Raw genomic sequence first — 16,035 nt, 5'->3', positions numbered from 1 at the left:
GTGAACACGCCAGCACAGCTGTAGAGTCCGTCACTCCAGAGATTTCCCAGGGTAGCTGACGAACTGTAATTCTTTTTCAGAAAGAAATAGTTCAAATTCCAGCTGAAGCCCCTGAAAGTTCACACATCATTTTCCATATTTGAGGCTCAAACTACTGAAAGTTCTACAAAAATATTTCAAATAATGTGATTTTTCTTTCCTGTGGTCTGCTGAAGACCAGAAGGAGCTTAGAACTGGATAAAACAGCTATTTTGATTATTGCAGATCCAGTGAAGCAACAATACATTTGACTACCCCTCCTCAGCAAAGAAAGAGCCAAGAAGTACCTATGTGCAGAAATAAAGTGTTACAAATACAGTACGAGTTTAAGTCTCAGGTATGGAAAACTCAGTTTCATGAGATAATGCAGCTAAATCAACATCCTTTACTGCTTTCCCATTTATGAGTAAGAGGTGTAAAGTCCAGAAGGGCTCAGGTTACTTTTCCATATTCCTACCTTACATTTAACATGCTCTATACAAGGAAAGGATTGGCTGTGGCCTTTCCCAGGATTTTTATGTTGCCACCAGTGGTGCTGGGATTGTTTTCATCTCCACAAGCTCTTTTGGGACATTTGGAAGGTTTCAGGACTCCAAAGACACTTGGATTTTATAGTCTTGCAGGTAAAATAGAAACTCCTGTTCTTTGCTCTAGTACTTTTCTCTGAAACTCTGAAGATGTTTTGGTTTTTGTGGATGATTAACTAATGGTAGCAAAGTCCTGTTCTTGTAAGAATTCAGCATTAATGATGCACTGGTTGCTCTATGATGAAATAACGCTATCTGGGTAAAGACAGAATGTAAGCCTGAGGAACTAGGGATTTCTGAAAGTTATAAATACCACCTTCAAGAGACCTTTATCTCAAGAACATCCTCCTCTTTGCTCTGCAGCTCGCTAACCTTCCTTCTCCTTCTGCTTGCACTGATAAATGTTTGGGAAGAGGTTTAACAGTCTTTGCAGAAGGGTGAAAGCTGGGAAAAACTTGAGTTTTAATAGCTCTGGGCAAATCTACCCATAAGTAAATAAAGTCCCCTCTCTGCTTCAGTTTTTGCAACAGTTAAAAGTGAAATAATACTTATTCTTCTGCTAGGATGTAATAATGATATTTACTACAGTAAAATGCTTTGAAAAAGAAAAAATAGATGAAATTATAATAATTTAATCTGTGGTGGCATCGAGTAGATTGCGTAACACTTTGCTAGCTAAAAAGCAAGGTTGCTATCCCTGGGAATTTACAGCCTAGAAGATCAGCTCCTATTTCGAGATCTGGTTGAGTAAAGGCAGCTGCACGTACATTACCTGAACAAATGAGCAGAAAGCAAAACATCACCCACTGAATGACAATTTCTTTGTTCTGAAGGGAAAGTGAATTGTTTTATACTGGGGGTTTTTTTGTTGGTTGTTTTTTTAAGTTAGGGGTGGTTTATTTCCCCTGGATCATGCTTTTAGCACATATGGAAGAGGGCAGGTAAAGCCAGGAATTCTCCCAGTGCCTGTTTTTTTGCTGGCAGTGGACAGTAGTGCAGTAGTGCCCACTACCCTTCCCAGGGCTGGAACCACAGTGTTAGCAAATCCAAACAGAAGAAAGATGCCTTTATTTCTCTTTATTTTCCTGGTTATTAGTGTTGACTGAGCCTCAAAAGATAGATGATGCAAAACCACTGAGATTTAAATACTTTTCTAAACTTTTATTTAAGCCTTCTAGGTCTGCTGCTAAACATAGTAGACACTGTGGGATTTCTGAAGAAAGGTGGTCATGAAATGTACTTTGTATATCCACTGGTATCTCATATTTAATGAATTCTTTTCCCTTCATACTGGATGAATCTAGAAATTGCCAGTAGAAGTCATAGGATGAACTTATGAAAATGAAAATACAAGCCACACTAAACTCTGCCCTCACTTGTGCAAACTGGGAGTCCTACAGCCTCCCTGGGTGTGAAACCAGCATTCAGAGGGAGAACGTGGTACCAGAAGACAGCAGGACTGTGACTGCCTGAGTTGTCCAACAATGCACAAAGTCCAGCTCATCTGCCTGAGAGGTTATAAGCCAGGTACACTGACTTCTGCTGTAGAAGAGGATGATTCCTTCCTTTCTCTGTAGAAAATCCTAAATGGATTATGTGCTAAATGATCCACACTAATTACTGTGATGGTTAATTACTTCCAAAAATATTTTAATCACAGAATCTGTCAGTTGTAACTTGAAAGTTACCAGCATCAGTAAGCCCTGTAATGGATTTTTAACTATTTTTCATTTCTTAGATGGTGTTTGCACCTTCAATGTGATGGATTTAAATACAGAAGAGGAATTCTAAAAGTGCTGGGAATAAAAGTGTGGGAAGACAAGCCACAAGGAGACCCTGTGCCACTGTCCATCTGCAAGTGATCAGAACAAATATCATTAAAAAATGGAAAAAAAGGCAACAAGCAATGAGACTGAGCCGCTAACTTCCAAGAAAAATGTGTCAGACTGTAATGAAGGAGAAGATTGTAAAGAGAATGGACGTCTGGTCAGGAACCCTAAATCTGCCCTACGGCTGGTGGAAGATGGCAATAAAGTCCATCCCAGCCAGGGAGATAAAGGGGAGGCAGCTCAGATCTCAAATGGTTATTCAGGGGTTCAGAGCTCTGTTCCCTGCAATGGAATGGGAGAGGTGGAAGATGCCCAGTGCACTGCCCCAGCAGCCACAACCACCACTACGACCACCACTTCTACCACCTGTGGAGCAGAAGGTCAGCAGCAGCTGATGGAGCTGGAAGACAGAGAGACCTGGAGTAAAAAAATTGACTTTCTACTGTCTGTCATTGGATATGCAGTGGACCTGGGAAACGTGTGGAGGTTTCCTTATATATGCTATCAAAATGGAGGAGGTCAGTGGCTAGTCCTCTATGCTGTTCCTTAATGCTGAACTTCCTTGCTTATAAATGGATGAGTTGAGTAGCTTATTTTAATACCATATATAACAAATAACTAAGGGGAAATTACTTTTCAAGCAGAAAGGAAAACCTAAATACTGGGATAGGATAACTAGACTATTTAGCGACATCTAAAAAATCAGTGCAACTAGAAGCTGAGAGCCAGTTAGGGGCAGAAGCACCTTCCAAGAGAAGAGACTCAATACCTGTCCCAAGGAGTATTTAAAATCAGATAAAACAACATGTCAAAGCACTCACGAGGAATGACAGGTCTTAGACTCACTGGCATTTCAGCCAAAATATAAATCTGATCAAGCTGATCTTGGAAAGGACTTTTGTCTTCCTGATGTAACAAAGGCATTTTATTGAATAAATTAATTATTTTCTCTCTAGCCCATCTCACAACTGTATCCATTGGAGCCAGTAGAGTCTTGGTGAATCCTATGTAGACTTGTTAGAGAAATGTGAGAAGTTTGGCCAGAGTGTTACTTCTTATTCCCACTGGGTAGTTATCCTTATGAGCAATCCCATGGTATTTCAGTGTGGCACACTGGCTAGGGAGGGGATTTGCCTTTTCCCTGTGGGATAAAAGGAACTGCTATTTATGGAGTGCCAGTACTGTTGGAAAAGTCCTATGAAGAGTTACAATCATCTGCTTTCTTTCTTGCAGGGGCGTTCCTCATTCCTTACACAATTATGGCCATCTTTGGAGGGATTCCTCTCTTCTATATGGAACTAGCACTAGGACAGTACCACAGGAATGGGTGTATTTCAATTTGGAGAAAAATATGCCCTATATTCAAAGGTAAAGAAAGGAAATAGAAAATTGTTAGGAACTTTCTGAATAACTGGAAGATTTTCCTATAAAGGTGAAATTTCTGAAAAAAAAAAAAATTACAATCTCACAGAACAAAGTAAGGCTTGTTCTTCACAAGATTTTGGCTTTACAAAGAAAGCTTTCATAAAACTTTATGTACACCTGCAGATGTGTGTGTGCTCTCATATACACGTATGACGTACAACTCTCAAATTGATTACCTAGAGGCCAGTCCACTTTCTCTGATCCAAGCCTGAAAATATAAAATAATAAACAAAAAATGTAGTTAATAAAGTAACTGCAACATTACTGAATCAAGGCAAAATTAAAACCAGGAAAGAATAAAGAGCTACTGTTTCTATTCCAAAGAAATAATTCCCCATCTTCATCCTGGTCTGTCAATTGCTATCCTGCTCCTCCTCAGAATCTTCTAGAGTAAAAGGACATGTTCTATATGCTCATTTACTCCTGCTCCCAGTGTTACAGCTCTGGTCTGGACTTTTTTATTTACTGAGAGTGCAAGATGCCTATTTCTAAATTCTAGGAATTTAGGAACAGATGAAAAAAAAAAAAACTATATAAGCATAAAGGATGCTTTTTTGGAATTGGAGCCTGAGTGTTTCCAAAGCCACAAGAAATTCCAGTCTTGTAAACACTTCAGAGTGTGTACGTGCCTCCTGCAGAGCTTCCTTAGGCACTTACTAATTGTCATTGATGTGATAACTAATTCCTTCCTTTTTTTTTTTTTTTTTTCCTTGGCCTAAAACTTATACTCACTTCATGTAATTATTTCCTGCCTTACTAGGAATTGGCTTTGCCATCTGTATAATAGATCTTTACGTAGCCTCCTACTACAACACCATTATGGCTTGGGCCTTTTACTACCTCGTCTCCTCCTTCACGGCGGAGCTGCCATGGACTAGCTGCACAAATGCTTGGAACACAGGCAACTGCACTAACTACTTCAGCAAGGACAATGTCAGCTGGTCCCTGCATTCCATCTCTCCTGCAGAAGAATTTTATACGTAAGTGCATGTAAGTGAGGACAGTAATATTAGAGAGAGTGGTGGAACATGTAGCAAGCTTTTCTTTGGAGGGGGAGCAGGGCTGTTTATTAATGGCACCCTTATCTGAACTATTCAAATAACTAAATACTTGTAGGTGTATGTGAGCTTAGGGTGTATGGGAGGGTACTCTAGACTTTAGATCAGAGGTTCCCAACCACTGTCAAGCTGTCATCACTTATAATTTATCATCACTGGTATACCATTAATATCAAGCTTTTAATTAAAAACAACAAAACAAAACAAAAAACCTCTGAAGGCTACTTATCAAAGACTCAGGAGTACTTGTAGTGCTCAGACCACGGTATGGGACTGTTCAAAGCATAATTAACATAAGTACTTATTAAAAAAATAAATCTATACTTTGTTTTTCTTTCCTCTTTCAGCCGCCAAGTTCTACAGGTGCACAAGGCCAATGGGCTGGATGACCTCGGGGGCATTAGCTGGCAACTGACCCTCTGTTTATTGTTAATCTTCACCATTGTATACTTCAGCATCTGGAAAGGGGTCAAAACATCTGGCAAGGTGAGTGCAAAAGCAAGACAAATCAACGTGGTGCAGTATAGTCCAGCAGCAGTTCTGAAAGAGCCAATTAACTTGGCAGAGAATTATCTCAGACTGTCTTCATGACAGGGATTATAGGCTCAAGTATTTGGGAAGCACTTACTGCAGAGTGACTGCTGCTGTTATCCAAGTAATATATAACAACAGTAAGTTATGGCAGTGCTCTCTGGACAAGAACAACCCTGCCAAGAGGAAGCGTGGGTATATGTGTGCAAACTGCCTCTTTACAGACCTTCTGAGAAGTTCACATGAAGATGTTATGTATGTTAAGAGTTCTCATTCGTTTAACTCATTATCACCTGTTAACTTTCTACCTATGGTAAATGCTCTTGTTTTCCCTCACAGGTGGTGTGGGTGACTGCCACATTCCCTTACATCATCCTTTTTATCCTGCTAGTGAGAGGTGCAACTTTGCCTGGTGCCTGGAGAGGTGTCCTCTACTACCTGAAACCTGAATGGCAGAAACTCCTGGCCACTGAGGTAAAAAACATTATGAAAGGGCAGAAATTTGCTATTGGCATGTATATACTTCAATGCCTATTTTCAGCATAGAGCATGATTAAACAGATGTCTTAGCATGGACTTAAAAGCTTGACTTCATGCTCTTGTCTAAACAATTGTGCTATTCTTTCCATAAGTATAAAGATTTTTCTAAAGTTTAAAGTCCATCATTAATTTATCTTGAACTAATAGTGGGTTTCCTGTACAGTGGTTGAACAGAATCAGTGATATGATTAGAAAGAGAATAAGTGATCAAACAATTTTTTGCCAGGAAAACAGCGAACAGCCTGACAGTGAGTGAGAAGCTATGATTGTTGCTAGACTGCAACAAAATCCCTTCCCTAGGACAGTCACACTGAGCAAACTAAAATAACTAAGCCCTAATGACTGGCTTAGCTGCAGTTGTTTGGCTGTGAGGGGATCACTACACACTTGGCCAGGCTTTTCCACAACCCAACAGTGCCCACAGTTGCCCATATTTAAATAGTGCAGGTTATTAGAGCTGAAACTTCAGATCTCCATCCTGTGACAAGCTCTGGCAGAGAAACCCGAGGAGAATCTCTGTAGCCACCAACTAAAACGTGACTCAGTAAGGCATGAAGTGCATGTGGAGAAGGAATAAATCCACTAGGTCTGCATATACCACCAAGATTTGAAAAGAAAGGAAGAATGAGGACAAGACTGAGCTAACCAACAAACCCCAAGCATTCCTGTATCTGATTCAGCTTTGAACTCTGTGGGTGACAGCAGTCCATCAGGCTCAAGGCTGCGCTTACTCTACTGCCTATGAAAGTGTCTAGTGAGGAGGATGATGGAAAAAACCCGAAGCAATAAATACTACACATACAAAGATTAAAAATTCTACTGTTTGCAAGTCTGCTGCTGCCCAGCTGATATGGAGAGTTTTGAATTAAGAGGAAATGAAAAGACACCAGTCTCTGATAAAGCAGCATCTCCAATAAGGGACCACATCTTCTGAAAAAGCAATAAAGGGCATTGATATTGTATTGGATGTATCTGAAGTGAGGACAGCAGATTGCAATCTGTGTGCTGGATGATGACAGAGCTCTGTCTGGGGATGATACAGGATGGCCTCACACGATGGAAGAGAATATTAGAAATGAGTTGTAATGAACTCCATGTTTCAATCAAAAGAGGATAAATGAATGAGGACTTTCACCTTCAGAAAGAGAACTGATATTGTACTTCGAGAACACTACTCATTAAGGCTGTGGCCACTTTTCAAGTACAACAGGCTTTTCATAAGAAGATCATCACACTTGCATCTGTCATGGCTACAACAAAGCTGAATTGAGTCCTAAGGACTAGAACTGCATCCATGCTGTCATGTATTTCCATTAAGTCTAGGAAAAACCTGAGCAGCAATCACCTACTACTTAGCCTGGAAGACACACAGCCAAACACAGGATTATTCCACAGTGCACAGTTTGCAGGAAGATGGGCCAAGCCCACTGCAAAATCATGGACAGAACACTCTCTATGCAGAACAAAAGTTAAACTGCAGGCAAATCACTGTGAATCAATCTAAGGTGCTGTCAGAAGTGACAATGCCAGCGAGTACTTACAACAGAGTAAAGAGATACAATAAGCACAGAACAGGCACTAAAATTACAGTGGATATTTACAACTCTCACAGATCTACAGTAAATATTAATATTTCAACATGCTCTCTTAACAAAATGTTTGTTAGACCAGGACTAGAATATAGGTAGACTGGTGAATCATGGTTTTGTAGGGCTATGTGATATTCTGAATATGCCAAACTCATTCGATCTGTTTCATGTAATTTTTTTCTTGATCTTCAATATTTTTCAGGTCTGGGTGGATGCAGCAGCTCAGATTTTTTTCTCCCTTGGTCCAGGTTTTGGGGTCCTATTGGCTTATGCCAGCTACAACAAATTCCATAACAACTGCTACCAGTGAGTTCTACCTTACCCTATATGTAAAACTGAGTTTTAAAAAGTAACTATGGGTATTAAAAAAAACAAAACAAAAACCAGTGCTAGTGAAAGGAACTGAATTGTCAGACCTGTGTACATATAAATCAGACAGAAGGGTAACAGAACAAAAGTCCCTATTGAAAAAACCTGCAATTTAAAACATTTCTTCTCTCTTGTGCCTACCCTAAAACGAGATAATCTCTACCAATTACAGCAAGGAGTCTATGATGTAGAAACCTGCCACAACAAAATGGACTAAACCCCTGACAATCACATTATAATTACTTAATCTCAGCAGTAAGTTAGGAAATTATTTGAGCTGAAAGGCAATTTACAGTTGTTTCCTTGTTATCTTAAACAAATACGTATTTTTAATGTGTAAAATAAAATTCTCAATTCTTTAATATTCCTACAGTAATTCCTATTTTTTAAAAACACCAGGATACATCCAGCATTCAATGCAGCATCAGAATGTTACTGCATCTGTTTGAAGAAGAAAAAGTAATGGTGTTTTGGTTTGGGGTTGTTTTTTTTTTTTCTTAAAATTGTCTGCTTGTTCTTTTCACTGTATTCCCCTAGTTTTTTAAGAGTCTATCCATATCAGTAACTTACTCCACCTGGTAGTAAACTATCCCTTCTAGCAGATGCCGATTCCCTGATATGAGTTAGGTCTTCTGTTGCAGAGATGCTCTGGTTACCAGTACCGTCAACTGTGTCACTAGTTTTGTGTCTGGATTTGTCATTTTCACCGTGCTGGGGTACATGGCTGAGATGAGGAATGAAGATGTATCAGAGGTTGCCAAAGACACCGGTAGGCTAACTTTTTGTACACACCTCTCAAACTGCTTCTATAATAGAATATGTTTGTATATTATCTTCCAGATCAAGAACAGCCCAAATGATGCAAAATGTTTAGTAGATAATTCAGGATATTGCCTTAATTTATGATAAGGGTAGTGTTATAAATATATGATACAGCTATTATTCCATAAAGACAGCATATAGAAGTCATATTGCATGCAGTTTCACAGATGTGGTGGTAACTGCACACTACAAAATAGCCTGGGAGGAGAAGATTTCCCCTGGAAAACACTGTACAGTGAAACAGCCTGTCCTCCTCGCTAACGATTATCCCTAATTCTCCATTCTAACACCAGGACCCAGCCTTCTCTTCATCACATATGCTGAGGCTATTGCAAACATGCCTGCTTCCACTTTCTTTGCCATCATCTTTTTCCTGATGTTACTCACGCTGGGATTAGACAGCACGGTGAGTAGACAGTATGTGAGACAAGGGACCTCTCAGATATTTGGTGTACAGCCTTACACCTGCAAACACCAGAGGACACAGAATTACAAATACTGCACCATCACTAAAGGGTTTAAAACAGGATTGGCATCTCCATGTGTCTTCTGTAAGACAGCAACTGTTACTCCAATTTTGACCTAAATAGGTCTAAATAAAATTAAATGATTTGTTAGTGTTAGGCAATTAGTAACAGACCTGGAAACACAACCACTTGATTCATAAACACCTGGTTGAATGCAGCCTTCCAGGCTCCTCCTCTCTTGTACTTGTAAGCAATTATTACATTCTGGAATTATTTTACACTAATTGGATTTAAAGGGTGGGAACTGGAGGTGGTCTTCTCAATAGTACTGCAGAAGGAGATGTTTTAAAAACTCGCCATGTGAGCCTGTTTTCACAGATTGAGAGTCAGCTTCTTTCAGGAAGGCTAAACTCAGCTGATTTCACAATCCTGGTCCTACTGAGACACCAACCACTTACTGGCTTCCTGTTCCCTGCAATGTAGGACTTCCTCTGCATGATGGGAGCTTCCTACAGATGAGTGAACACAATCCCCACCTTAAAAAGTTTAAAAGTTCTGAAGAAAGACTGTCTAAACAACAGACACACAAACTCTACAGGCAGAATAAAGCACTAGTGTTTTGATGCTTTAAAGCTCCTTTAAGCACTGAAACATACTTCAAAGCAGGTAAAACTGCCCTTGATTTTCCAGTGATTTTTCCCATGCTTTTCAGTTTGCAGGACTAGAGGGAGTGATCACTGGAGTACTGGATGAATACCCACATGTCTGGAGCAAACGCAGGGAACTGTTCGTCCTTGGTCTGACCATCGTTTGCTTTTTGGGGTCATTAGCAACCCTGACATTCGTAAGTATTTTACCCATTCCTCAGCTTTCTTTACTGGCAGTTTCCCACACGTGACACGTTGGAGAGGGTAGTATTTTTTGAAGAGAGTTTTGAGAAATCAGATTAAATCTCCACCCTGTTTTCTTTATGCATTATAAATCTATATTTGGAATGAAGATGAACAGTATCTCTCACTAGGAAATGTGTTGCAAAATGATCCTATAGCAACTCTGCAGAACTCTAATGTGCTACACACAATAAATGACACAGCCACTGCTCCAACTGCTGAATCAGTAAGCAGGCTACTTTCCACAATTTCTATGTGGTTTACTTCTTGTTCTCAAAAGCTCCACATTTAAAAATGATAGGAATTGTTATTTTAATTTTCACAATGTTTGAAATGTATTTGGAATTTAAAAAAGAATGATCATTTTCTGCTAGAAAATGCTGTAATTGAATGTTCTCCAAGAATTTCTAGCAATGAATTTCTTGGATCTTCCTCATCAAATCAGGCCAGAAATCATGATCAGTCACACCAAATAGTCCCTGTGGGGCTTGTGGGATTTCATTTCCACAACAAGCAATACTTTGAATAATGAGTGTAATGATCATAAGGGAAAAGGAAAAAATACTTGGCTTTTCTGTCATGTTTCACTCTATTTGCTCATTTATGTGCAACTTCCTTCTCATTTAAAGCATTTGCTGTAAAAGGAGATGTAGTTCCCTTCTGAGACGGGATGTAGTTCCCCTCCTCCTCCATGATTCTTGATCCCAAATGGAAAGAAAGCAAAGTAACACCATATTTATTTCCTGTTCTGTAACTATGACTCAAGTTGGAGAAAAAAGATGCCATCACAGAAGGCATGCAAAAAGCCATCCCATCAACACTGACCAAATCTCATTTGTACATTAAAATCCAGCTAGAACTGCCAACAGATTCAGTTCTGGTTTTTCTGCATGGCACCAGAGAGCAGATCTCAGCACGCTCGAGGGTTTCCCTGGCAGGAACAGCCACCAAGCGACAGACCTGACTGAATCACCCATCTGTGAATGCTCTGGTCCAGATGAAGGCAGTAACAATCAGTATTACAGGATGTCCGTCACTGGATCTTTGGTTCACTGATAATGTGATCTCCTTTCTAGGGAGGCGCATATGTGGTAAAGCTGTTTGAAGAATATGCCACAGGTCCAGCTGTCCTAACAGTCGTGTTCCTGGAAGCAGTTGCTGTGGCCTGGTTCTATGGTACGTTTACTGCCGGGTTGACAAACAACACTAACCCAAACTCCTCAGCTTCTGCGGCGTAGCAGTTCCTCTTGTTTCTGTGGACAAGATTCATGATGTCTCCGGAAAAAAAGTTTACCAAACCTTTTACAGACCCACTGATTACCAAATCTATGAGAATTATTGTTCTCTAACAGAAGTACAGTTGCATCTAAAAGTAACAAGAGCTATAATTCAGAATAATTAAGGATTTAACCTAATCAAGAGTTATAGGAACAAGTCTTTCATGATGGATTCTGAATTTATTTGCTGTGCACATAAAATTCTGTGCATCTACTTACAAAAAACTTGTATCTGCTGTCACCACTCTCCTCCCACTTGTCTCCACAGGTATCACCCAGTTTTGCAATGATGTGAAAGAAATGCTAGGCTTCACCCCAGGCTGGTACTGGCGAATTTGCTGGGCAGCAATTAGTCCCATCTTCCTTCTGGTGAGTTTTCTTTATAAATTTTTCTTTCCAGCACAAGAAAATTACCATTGAACAATGCAGCTACTTAAGACTTCTAAAAGCTTAATTACAGAATTTTCTTGTGATGTTCTTTAGTAACAATTCTTGTTAAAGCAAAAAGATTCAGTTAGTGAAAAATTCAATACAATGCTGCAAGGTCTTGTTACCAAATCGCTATTTTAAGGATTTCTGGAGATGAGCTAGATAAAGATGACTGGGTTCTGAATAACTCCTTTCCTTCCCCCTTGTTACTTTGCTTCGTTGCTTTGTATTTACCTCAGAATAATGAAGCAATAAGAGATGGTGATGAAACATACTGTCTTGGGGAGAAAACCAGGATAAGTAAATGCACTGTCACAGCAACTGCTGACTGACAACTTCAGAATAGTCCACTTAAAATTTACAGCAGTTAATTGCAACCTTTATAAATCTATAATTCAGAACTGTATATACTGTCCCAATGTTTGACTTGGCAGTATTATTAATAACACTTTAACATAAAGTGTTCATTTCCTGGGGATCCAAAATTAGTTCACACTATCTTTTATTGTTACCAGGCTTAGTAGAGCAGGTCAAGATGAAGCTTATGAAGCACAGAATGTAGATTTAAGACCTACAGAGTGAATCTGAAACACTTGTAATGATCAATGCACAAGTAACAGATTTTCATTTTATTACTCCAATAAAGGGGAAAAAAAAAAGCTATAAGTAAGTGTGACACCACAAATGATTCTTATATGACTGTTCTCCCTGTGATCCTAAAACAGTAAAATAAACAGCAGAATACAGCTCTGGTGATGTGGTTACTAGGCAGAGCTATTTGTATTCTCTGTGGAAACTAAACTAAACTAAGGAAAGCCCAGAAGGTAGTATTTTATTTCTGTATGGAAATTTTGCTGGTAATCCTGATCTTCTGATGATACTCTTGAAAAAATGGAGTCCGAGATCCTTCCAAGGACAGTCACAAATATTATTCCTGTAGTACTCAATTAAAACTATTTGTTGTTTCACAATAGATTTTTCAGTTATGCAGGATATGCACAGGAAAATAATCTAACAGCATTAATCGAGCTGATGTCAGAATACTACATCCAACCTAGTATTACCATTTGTAAAAGCTACTGAAGAACAAAAATGCTATGGAAAAAGATCACATAAAAGATAAACTGTGTAGAAAATAAGTAACAGTGAAAAAAAAATAGAATCTGTATAGTTTACCACAGAAAAAGCCAAAAGCTGATGTTATTACTGCAGGCAAGTACTTTAACAGTACTTGAAAGAATACTAAAAGGGTCTAAAACCCAATAAAGAACAGCATAAACCAGCACCACAGAGGCTGCCAGTTAAATTCAGACAAAGCAGAATTGACACTGATCATGATTAAATACGGGACAGGTAGCTAAGGGAAACTGTGCACTCCCCACTTCTGGTGGCTTAAAATTAAGACGATGCCTTTCTGGAAGGGATGCCTTAGCTGGAATCAAGTTATAGGGCTCAATACAAGGGTAACTGGATGAAATCCTGTACATTGCTACCAATCAATCTGATTTTGTCCATCTAACATCTCTGTTTCCTTGAAATATAGAAGCATGGTCTTGAATTCTCTCTCATGCTTCTTAGGCAGTAAACACCACCAAGTGTAGTTATGGAATAAGCAATTATAATGAGAATTTTTACCTAGTCCTTCCAGTTACTGGTTGGGCTATACCCTAAAGCACCTGAGCTTCTTTAAATTTTCTGAAGGAAAGGCTGGATATCCAAAAATGGTTGGGGTTTTTGTTTGTTTGCTTGTTTTAAATCCATACTACTGTCACTTAGTGTGATTTCTTCAGTGTCGACATGTTTAATCCTTCTTGAGTCCTGCTTCTTTTTTTTAAGTTCAATGCTATGCTGGGACACAGAGTTCCCTAAAGTGCATCCCATCAAAACACGTGTATTCATACTTCCCTTTCCTTTTTCAGTTTGTCACTTGCAGCTTTCTGTCCAACCCTCCTGAGCTCCGGCTTTTTGATTATAGTTATCCCTACTGGACCACAGTAGTGGGTTATTGCATAGGAACCTCTTCTATCATCTGTATTCCAATCTACATGATTTATCGGTTGATCATCACTCCAGGAACACTTAAGGAGGTATCCACAACGCTCTGATGCTTCTATTTGACTGTTGGGAAGGAGATGATTCCTATAAATATTACCTGGAGATTATTGTAGGATCTCTAATGCCCTGGGATTTGAGGCTCAGTGCTGTTCTGTTCCTAGCCAGCTGAGAGATAACTGTCTTCTGCCCATTCTGAGTGATTCTCAAATCACATTTTATATGACATATTCAGATAAAATATTAAATCAAGTGGTTTTTTTAAGCTCTAGTGAACTGGAGGCTTTTCCTAGAAATCACACAAGACACAGTATCTTGTGAATGAGGCAGTGAAAGATTGGTTCCCTTGGGTATGTATCTGTAAGAACAGGTTTCTTTTTCTCTCCCACACTTAATAAGGTTTCTCTGCCATAAATCTGTGGCAGCCTGTGATGACATTTCTGGAATTTCTTGAAAGTTCATGTAAATATCAGTTAAGAAAGAATATGTTTAGTTGGCTCTGGGTATCCAAGTAAGCTGTAAAGTCCTAAAGTATAAATACGACATCTGTAAAACTCTGATTCAAATTATATTTCACAAACAATTAAAAAAATAACACTGTGCACTTCTGTAGCACCTCGTCTTCATAGTGCTGAGATAACAGAAGCCTGAAACATCCTTGGGTGGTTCAAGAGGCGTAACTCAAACCAGAGTCGTATTTTTATTGTAAATCTCTTTCCAAATGGCTGTTATGTTATATATTCTCTCTAAAATGAATCCATTTCTAATACTGATTTCTTTCCAATAGCGTATTCTGAAAAGCATTACTCCAGAAACAGCTACAGAAATTCCTTTTGGAGACATCCGCATGAACGCAGTATAAGCAAACCTGTCTTCTGGGGGGAGAGAAGGGGAGCACAAAATGTAACTTTCACCAAACTCTACCCCCCACCAAAGAATTAAATTTCCAGCTGAGACAACAAATGGAGGCGTTTTCTGAGGAGTTTGCGTCACTGACAGCGGGCATTTGGAAACATGATGCCTCCAGCACATTAATCCAAGCAATTCAATGAAATCTACTGTGCACTTCTAACCAGGCTGAACTGACTGAGAACTAATTCATTCTGGAAACACCAGGATGTCTGTGTGCATGAAAACACCACTACTCCATGTGTGGGCTCTGGGGCCGATTGCATAAGCCACCATAGGACGAGTATCGGCGGGTGGGATCCGGTGCAGCACCCCCAGTCTGTGGCAGTACTCCTGTATCTTCCTCGCTGTGATCGTTCGTACTGGGCAATGTCATATTCTGCTTCTAAGGTTCTAATTGCTTCAACTACATTGAAAAGTACAAAAATATTTCTGATAGCCATAAGTTACTCAAGTAATACAGGGTTTTATAAACTAGGAAAAAAAAAAAAAGTGAATTCTTCAATCCCTCTGTTTGTAGTGGAGTAGACAGAGGAAGAGGAAACAATCCTGAGCAGCACTATACGCAGCTCTGCATACATCAGCACACACCTTTGGTAGCGTTTCCTGCATTTGGTAGATGGTAACAGTTTCTATTAATTGTTTCTTGCATAATAAATACTACAAAAGCATTTTTTTGGTAATGTTGTAGGCTTCATTCTCCTTTAGACCCAACCAAGCTATAAAAACTCATCATGGGTTACTTGCCAAGTACCTAATTTGCTAGCATTTCTGCACTGTTTTCAAAACTAAGCTAGACAGTCACAAAATCATTCTCCTGACAGACCTAACACCCAAAGAAACTACTGACCAACAATGAATTTTTTTGAGTTCCAATGCCAAAAAGTGGAATCTTAAAGATCTGCTGCTCTGCTTTGACTGTAATTTCCAAGTCAGTTGGAGGACAACAGTTTTGCTGCAGTTCCATGGAAGTTTAGATAGACTTAAGTAGTCATCACTTACATAAAATCTTATCTTGCATTTTTACTCTATCACACAGATTGTAACAGAAGTAAAAGAAAATAGAGGATAAACGTCTCTTTTGTATCTCGTGGTCTCCTTAGGTAACATACTGCTAGAAGTAACAAGGTTCTATATGCATTCATGGCAGCAGGCATTAAGGACCTGATTGAAGAGTTTACATCAGTACAAAGAAGTTACCATATTAGAGGAAAGCAGTGGCGATGTGTTTTTGAAACACTGAGGTGGTTCTCCTCAGGTGTGCAGACACCTCTAGGAGTGA

At 39.3% G+C, this 16,035-nt stretch overlaps 1 protein-coding gene across 1 annotated transcript; it reads left to right on the top strand.

The window, feature by feature from the left end:
• The first annotated feature begins 2,446 nt into the window (after positions 1 to 2,446).
• On the top strand, positions 2,447 to 14,854 carry SLC6A4 (solute carrier family 6 member 4). The gene is made up of 13 exons (XM_010167092.1): positions 2,447 to 2,913; positions 3,629 to 3,763; positions 4,581 to 4,800; positions 5,226 to 5,364; positions 5,749 to 5,883; positions 7,741 to 7,844; positions 8,549 to 8,676; positions 9,023 to 9,135; positions 9,909 to 10,040; positions 11,163 to 11,262; positions 11,632 to 11,732; positions 13,712 to 13,879; positions 14,632 to 14,854. The coding sequence occupies exons 1-13, from the start codon at positions 2,451 to 2,453 to the stop codon at positions 14,704 to 14,706; spliced, it is 2,013 nt and encodes a 670-aa protein (XP_010165394.1). The 5' UTR covers positions 2,447 to 2,450; the 3' UTR covers positions 14,707 to 14,854.
• The last annotated feature ends 1,181 nt before the right edge of the window (positions 14,855 to 16,035 follow it).

This window comes from Antrostomus carolinensis, unplaced genomic scaffold (genome assembly GCF_000700745.2).
Source record: "Antrostomus carolinensis isolate BGI_N321 unplaced genomic scaffold, ASM70074v2 scaffold8214, whole genome shotgun sequence".
In the NCBI taxonomy this organism is placed as follows: domain Eukaryota; kingdom Metazoa; phylum Chordata; class Aves; order Caprimulgiformes; family Caprimulgidae; genus Antrostomus; species Antrostomus carolinensis.
Note: the sequence above shows the minus strand (reverse complement) of the source record. Positions and strands in the feature narration are given on the sequence as shown.

Coding starts and splice junctions, on each gene's coding strand:
- SLC6A4 (XM_010167092.1), top strand. CDS start 2,451: ATGGAAAAAAAGGCAACAAGCAATGAGACTGAGCCGCTAACTTCCAAG. Junction 5,884..7,740: donor AGAAACTCCTGGCCACTGAG/GTAAAAAACATT, acceptor AATATTTTTCAG/GTCTGGGTGGATGCAGCAGC. Junction 13,880..14,631: donor CTCCAGGAACACTTAAGGAG/GTATCCACAACG, acceptor TCTTTCCAATAG/CGTATTCTGAAAAGCATTAC.